Source organism: Myotis lucifugus, unplaced genomic scaffold, assembly GCF_000147115.1.
Source record: "Myotis lucifugus unplaced genomic scaffold, Myoluc2.0 scaffold_790, whole genome shotgun sequence".
In the NCBI taxonomy this organism is placed as follows: domain Eukaryota; kingdom Metazoa; phylum Chordata; class Mammalia; order Chiroptera; family Vespertilionidae; genus Myotis; species Myotis lucifugus.
Genome location: NW_005871838.1, coordinates 181,789 through 189,052, shown reverse-complemented (window position 1 = coordinate 189,052; position 7,264 = coordinate 181,789). Strand labels below are relative to the sequence as shown.

The window sequence follows — 7,264 nt, the reverse complement described above, 5'->3', positions numbered from 1 at the left end:
CGCAGATCAGAGCAGAGGAACAGCTGGGCTCCACCCCCTTCCTGACTCCACACAGGGCTCACGGCAGGGCATTTCGCTGGGCACTGCTGGGGCCGGGGGGCCGGGAGGGGCAGGGCCGTACCCGCAGGTTGTTTTTCTCCTCTTTTCTCTTGATCCAGTTGAGGGCCTGCTGCTGGGGGTCGATGCAGAGGGGGAAGCGGCTGGCCCGGGTGGTGAGGATGCCGTTCTGGATGGAGAGCTCGTCGGGGGGCAGGCCCTGGGAGCCCCACCTGGAAGGGACAGCGGCAGGGAAATCCATTTCTCTTGCCAAGTTGTGAACCAAGGACGAGGGTGGTGGGGTCGGCTTCCCAGAACAATCCACAGTCCCGAGACCGCTGGTCCCTCCTCGGGGCCCGGGCGCTGGCTGTGCAGGGCCCCCCGTGCTGTGCCCTGCAGGGGCCGCCCGCGGGGCCCAGCTGGAGGCGCCCCTGGGCCTGCGGGCGCGGACACACACCTGCTGATCTCCACTTCGTCCGTGAGCAGGCTCTCCAGGCGGAAAGGGACGCTCAGGGGGATCTCCCGCTCCGTGATGTCCTGCTGCCAGACCTGGTTGACCATCTCGTTGCGGAACTCCCAGGTGAAGGCGCCCTCGTAGCTCAGGAAGGCCGCGCACAGCAGGCAGTCGCCCAGCAGCCGGACACGCCGATGCATCAGCTCGTCCAGGTCCCTCAGCCACCTGGCGCAGGAGGGCGCTGTGGTGAGCAGGCACCTTCCTGCACCCTCTAAAGAACATTCTAGAAGAACCAACTGGACCCACTGCTAACGGGGACACAGAGGGAAACATCGATGTGAGAGAGACACATCGATGGGTTGCCTCCCACACATGCCCGGACCAGGGCCAGGGGATCGAGTCTGCAAACCCAGGTACGTGCCCTCAACCAGAATCGAACCCGGGACCCTTCATTCCCAACGCCCTATCTATCCACTGAGCCAAACCAGCGAGGGCTAAATCAGACTCTCCCCCCGTTTCCAGACGAGAACGCAGACGCCCGCCCACCTGATGTTCTCCGAGCCCAGCCCCGAGATGAGCTTGTCCGCGGCGATGAGCCGGCGCTCCATGATCTCCGCCTCCTCCTGCAGCTTCTGCTTCTCCAGGATGGCCGCCTCGTACTTGGCCCCCAGGGCTTCCAGCTCTCTCTGGAGCGCCGCCAGCTCGTTCTGGATCTTCTCCAGCTCCCGCTTCGTGAGGAAGTAGTTCCGCTCCAGCCTGGCCACCTACGGAGACAGTCGCGGGACGGTGGGGAAGCGGTCCATGGTGGGCAGGGCCACGAGCCGCACCCCGGCTGACTCCGCCTGCTTCCTAACGAGGTCCGTGCCCTTTGGGGCCACCCCTGCCACGGCGAGACCGTCCTGTGACTGTCGGCGACCGCAGCCCTCGACAGCAACCTTGAATCTCTTTCATCCTGCTCTCTTCACACAAAATTGGAAAATCTTTAGGACAGTTTCTGTCAGTTCCCATTAGGCCCAAATGAGAGCTGTAGTTTGTTTATTGGGGAGAAAATGTTTATGGGGCTTAAGATCGAGCTTCTCCGAGGGCAGAATTTGCCGGGATTCTCCCAGCAAAGCAGTGGGCACGTTAACTGACTCCAAATGGGTCCCTCAGCGGCAGTGCTTGCGCCTGACGGACGGGCGATACCTTTTCTCTCTTGGGCTTGATCTCTTTAAAAACGTCGCAGTAGCTCATGACGGCTTCGACGAACTTCAGCATCCCCAGGCCTGCTTTGCTCACAGCCTCCATTTCTTCAATGGTGGTGTTGAGAGTCTTCAAGAGACCTGACGGTCAAAGGCGCCATGGCTCAGTGACGGGGAAGACTTGCCCGTGGACAAGGCACGTGACCGGGACCCAGGGTCCCACGGACAGCAGGGTGGGTCCAACCCTGAACATGTTTTAAGTCAGAGGATATTTCAGATGTGACGGCACAGAATGTCCCATGATCCGGGCGCTTCCCTATGGCCGCGGCAGCCCCAGGGGACTCCCAGCCGGCGCCAAGGCCCAGAGCAGGGCACTAACAGCTCGCAGGCCATTAGGGGTCACGGTGGCCTCTCCCGCTCCCCCACCCACAGCGCCTGGGGTTTCTGGGATTGGCAGCCTTTGGTTTGTGTCTAAGTGGCTGCAGAAGTGCGCGGGGTGACAGTGCCGAGCAGCGTTGGGGAGAACAGTGGTGCCAGGCACTCGAGCCGTCTTAGCAAAGACTGTTCCCCTCCCACCCCCCCACCCCACCCCCGGGCTCAGGCCTGCGGGCCAGGCGGGGTGGGCACTCTGTGCTGAAGTCAGGGGCTGGCCGTGGGCGGTGCCGCCCGCCTCCACACCCTCCCCGCCAGGGACCCGCAGGAGAGCTTATGCGGCAAGAGGCACAAGAGGAGAGCTCGGGGGTTAGGCCGACTCCAGGCACCACCAGGCCTGTCGGGAGGCGCAGAAGGTGGCGCTGGCCTGAGTGCCAGGAGACGGGCCTGTCCTGCTTCCCGGGACAGCGCCACCATCTGCCTCCAGAAGCCCCTCCATCCGCAGGGCCACGGGCCCCCCTGCCTGCGACAAGCCCCTCCTGGCTCTCCATCCCGGCCCCCGGGACTGAGGTGCCCCGTGGAGAGCGAGCTGGCCTTCCCGCCACACCCACACGCACTGCGGATGTTCTTCACTTGGCCCTGGGTGATGGAGTCGAAGTCGATCTCCATGAGCGAGCGCAGGAAGTTGGGGTCGGACATCATGCCCTTGGCCGTCTTCCAGTTGAGCTCCTTGTAGCCCTTCATGATGAGGATGCACTCGCACACCGTCTGCACCTGCTTCGGGGGCTTCGCGAAGGACCTGGCGGACACGGGAGGCGGGTGAGCGCAGCCTCAACGAGGGTCCTGGCACATGCGCACCTGGAGCTGGGCCTCGGAGCGGCCATGCGTGGGGGCAGGAAGCCACGTCCCAGCGGGTGAGCTGCTCCGAGGGCAGGTCTGGGGCCTCACCCTTTGGCCGCGCCCCCCAACCCCCGCATCGCCCAGGGCCCCCAGGGGGGCGCTTTGCTGTCGTTCCAGCGGGTGCTACCCGGCCCTGAGTGCGTTCCCATCGAGAGGACCGACTCACAGAGCACCCCCCCCCCCGCGCCACAGCCCGCTCTGGAGCCCAGTCTCCCCGTGGGAGTCAGCCTGGGTTCAAGGGCAGCAGCGCTGCTCCCCACCAGCTGGGGGCCTAGGGCCAGCCACCGCGCCGCCCGGGCCCCCTTCCCTCCTCTGCAAACGAAGACCATCCCCTCCGCGGGCCGCGCTAGCTCTGCCACGACAACCGCGCTGCTTTCCGGAGTGACGCTGGGGACGAGCCCAGCGGGAGGCGGCCCTGCCCGGTACCTGATCTCTGTCACGTCCGACTTGTCCAGCTTCTGCAACTCCAGCTTGGCGGCCTCCAGGATGGGCATGACCTCGGCGAGGGCCGTCTCGGCCTCGGCCTTCTCCACCGCAATGATCTTGTTCTGCTCCTCGATGTCTATGGCCTTCTCTTCCGCCAGCTTCTTCTTTTCCTCCGCTGGGGGCGGGGGTTAGAGAGGCGACTGGGTGTGGGGGACGGACCACTGCTACTGAGCCAAAGCAGGGGCAGCCCTTCAGGGTCGTGGCTGGGCCACAGGGGGAGGTGATACGCGTTGGCCAATATGGTGGCCTCGGGAGTCCCCCTAGAACACGGGTGCTCACGGGACACTGGGTCTCAACCAGGACTGCTGCTCTGACTGACCTCCCAGCCATGTCTCACCCGCTCCAGCCCACGTGACAGCCCCCGGCCGGCCTGCCCAGGGCCCGCGGACACCGTGCCCTCCCTGTCTCCGGCTCACTGGGACCTCTCTGCCTTTTCATCACCCTTTTCCCGTGTGCTTTCAGGCCCAACTCAAAAGCCACTCCCTCACGTGGCCCGCCCACTGCTCCCGTCTCATCGCTCTGTATCTGCTTCCTGGCACGGGCTCGGCCTGGGTTGTCACATCTCCCTGGCGGCTGACTGTGGTTCCCGCCCCAGCACACAGCACCTCCCGAGGCTCCCAGGAGGGACACTGGGTCGAATAATGTTCCCCCAAATGCACGCCCACCCAGAACCTCAGAATGCCACCTAATTTGGAAAGAGTGTCTTTGTCAGACGGAGGGAAGAGGTCATGTGACGACAGGGCAGAGGTGGGGGGATGCATCTATGACCGAGGAATGCCCAGGCCTGCAGCCCCCCAGGGCCTCTGGAGGAGGTCAGCCTGCTGTGGGGTGTCCCCGCCGTGCCCGGCCCGCACTCACCGGTGGCTGTGTTGGTGACAATCTCATCCAGCAGGGTCTCGCAGGCGGCGGACTTCTCGGCCAGCACGATCTTCTGCTCGGCCAGCTTCCTGTTCAGCTCGTCCAGCTGAATGGAGGCCTCCTTCAGCTTGTCCAGCCCGCCCTCCAGCCGCTTGCACTGAGCTGAGGACAGAGAGCGGCGTCCAGCGGCCAGGCGGCTGTTTCCAGCACCCGGGCCGGCACACCAGCGGCCTCGCGGCGCCGGGCCAGCCTGGGCTCGCCGGGAAACAGCCTTCTCATGAAATGTCAAGCATCGCTCGGCACCTCCACCACCAGAGGTGTTAGGATGGCATCAGCCAAAATGAACTTAGTTCTGAAAACAGCCCTTGGTCTGGCCAAGGGTCACGGCATTTTTGAAAAAGCATTTCCCAACAAAAAAAGCACAAAAGGACTTAAACCAAAAGTCAGGTAGAGATGACTTCTATGCAAAACTTTTAGGAGCGATTTTAAATTTCCCTTCCCTATCCCTGACTTTTAACCTTTGCACAATATATACGTTACCTCTGCTTTAGGCTTGTCTTTTTCAATAAGAAATAAATCAGAGCCAGAACCGGTTTGGCTCAGTGGATAGAGCGTCGGCCTGCGGGCTCAAGGGTCCCGGGTTCGATTCCGGTCGGGGGCATGTACCTTGGTTGCGGGCACATCCCCAATGGGGGGTGTGCAGGAGGCAGCTGATCGATGTTTCTCTCTCATCAATGTTTCTGGCTCTCTATCCCTCTCCCTTCCTCTCTGTGAAAAATCAATAAAATATATTTAAAAAAAAAAAAAAAGAAAGAAAGAAATCAGAAACTAAAAGCATCCACCAGCAGAGCGCACTGCTGCCGCCGACTCTCCAGTCTCAGGGCACTTAGAGCTGAGCAGGTTCACAGCCCAGCACCGGAAGGAGAGGTCAGGCGTGCCAGGCCCTGCCACACAGGAGAGCCCCTGGAGAGCAAACCCCAGCTGGGTCTCGCTCCGCCTGGGTCCTGTGCACGCCTGGCCTCACTAAGCAGCGCCGCTCACACCAGGTTGGGGTCTGGATCGCCGTCAATGATGACACGCCTGTAGCCACCCGCTCCCAGGCTCACCTATGTTATTCTGGGTTTTCTCGTCCAGTAGTTTCGAGTACGTGTTAATAAAATCAAGGTAGTTCTTGGGAGTCACGTAGTTGCTGCGCCTCAGCTTCTGCAGAAATTGTTTGCTGAATTCACCCACGGACCCGTGCACCAAAACCACATGTTCCACCAGATCTTCTATGTGTTCTTCCGGGATCATCGTATTAGGCCCTACGGAGGGAGGGACGGACAACGTGCCTCTTCACGAAAGGACAAGAGCAGCTCCTCGAAAAGTTAAATGAGGATTCCCACGGGACCCAGCAGTTCCGCTCCTGGCTGTGTCCCCCAAAGGAGTGAAAGCCGACACAAGCAGATTCTCGGACGCCGATGTTCACCGCAGCATGAGTCACAACAGCCGAAGCAGAAGTGACCCAAGTGTCCACCCACGGACGACGGATAAACGTGTGGTCCATCCACGCAAGGGAATGTTCATCAGCCTTAAAGAGGGAGGCTCGCCCGGAAGCATGCTACATGAGAGCAGGCAGAGGGACAAGCGTGGTGTGACTGGACTTATGTGAGATATCCAGATCAGGCACATTCAGGACGTGGTGGTGCTGGCGACACAATGTGGACGTACTTAATGCCACTGACCTGTATATTTAAAAGTGGTTTAAAAGGCAATTTTTATGTTATATATATTTTACCACCAAAAAAGTGATATAAAATGTTTTTGGAAGAACAAGAGCCATTGTCACTTGCTGGTGGCCCCTCCGGGCCACGGTGCTGATCCACACTCCGAAATGCTCCTCTCCTGGCCCCTCCCCCACACCTGCACTCCTCACAACAGGGACTGGTTTGCTGACTATGTATTTACAAGGTGACACTTGATTTATTTACTCCTAGTTGCTAATCCTCTCCCGAGGACCTCTCCATTGATGTTTAGGAAGATTGGCAGGCTGAGCGGTTGAGTGTCGATCTGTGAACCAGGAGGCCATGGTTTGATTCTGGTCAGGGCACATGCCCAGGTTTCAGGCTCGATCCCCAGTGTGGGGCATGGGGAAGGCAGCCGATCCATGATTCTCTCTCATCATTGAAGGTTCTCTCTCTCCCTCCTTCTCCCTTCCTCTCTGACATCAATAAAAATATTTTTTAACACATTGCGGACGGATTATGAGAATTCTCGCTTCATATTACAGTGTTTTACAAAGTCTCATACTTTAAAAAGATACTAGCTGGTAATAAAAGAACATGTAATAAATAACTTCAAAATGCAATGGTTATTTAATTTTAAGGCGTGCCTTTAACATTTATGTAAAATGCTTTTTGTACTCGTTCAATAGAAACTTATCTGACCACTGGGTAAAGCCAGCAATGAAACTACTGGTCCGCCATGTGTTAAAAGAAGGCGGTCACAAACTGCTTAGTTATACCACTGATGTGGTCCCCATCTTCGCTGCCACTTACCTAAAAATGACTTGGCGACCGCATGCAGGGCCTGGGGCGGCCAGGGCATGAACCAGTCAATGCCAGTGTTATTCACCAGACCTTGAAAGCAGAGAAACAGAGGGTCGCTGTGCAACCCGGACCCTCAACACCGACACATCTTCCGTTCCCAACACACAGGTGCCCGAGAGTAACTCAGCCGCAGCGGGTGGCGCCAGCCCAGCACTGCTGACACGTGGGCAGTCTGGGCACGAGGCTGTCTGCAGCCCCCTGGCCTCCCTCGGTGGTGTACCTGCCAGCCCAGCACTGCTGACACGTGGGCAGTCTGGGCACGAGGCTGTCTGCAGCCCCCTGGCCTCTCTCGGTGGTGTACCTGCCAGCCCAGCACTGACAACCCAGCGTGCCCGAGGGCACTGCACCTCCCACCGACTAGCACGATTCTGGCACAGGGGAGGCAGCAG

General features: G+C 59.7%; 1 protein-coding gene across 1 annotated transcript in view; it reads right to left on the bottom strand.

Annotated features, from left to right (window-relative positions):
- The window catches only part of DNAH10 (dynein axonemal heavy chain 10), a 62,940-nt gene that overhangs the window by 11,567 nt on the left and 44,109 nt on the right, over positions 1–7,264 (bottom strand). Inside the window, 9 exon segments of the mRNA XM_014448253.2 lie at positions 122–269; positions 494–715; positions 1,037–1,254; positions 1,676–1,812; positions 2,661–2,842; positions 3,370–3,544; positions 4,288–4,449; positions 5,394–5,591; positions 6,825–6,905. Coding sequence (XP_014303739.1) covers positions 122–269; positions 494–715; positions 1,037–1,254; positions 1,676–1,812; positions 2,661–2,842; positions 3,370–3,544; positions 4,288–4,449; positions 5,394–5,591; positions 6,825–6,905 — 1,523 coding nt within the window.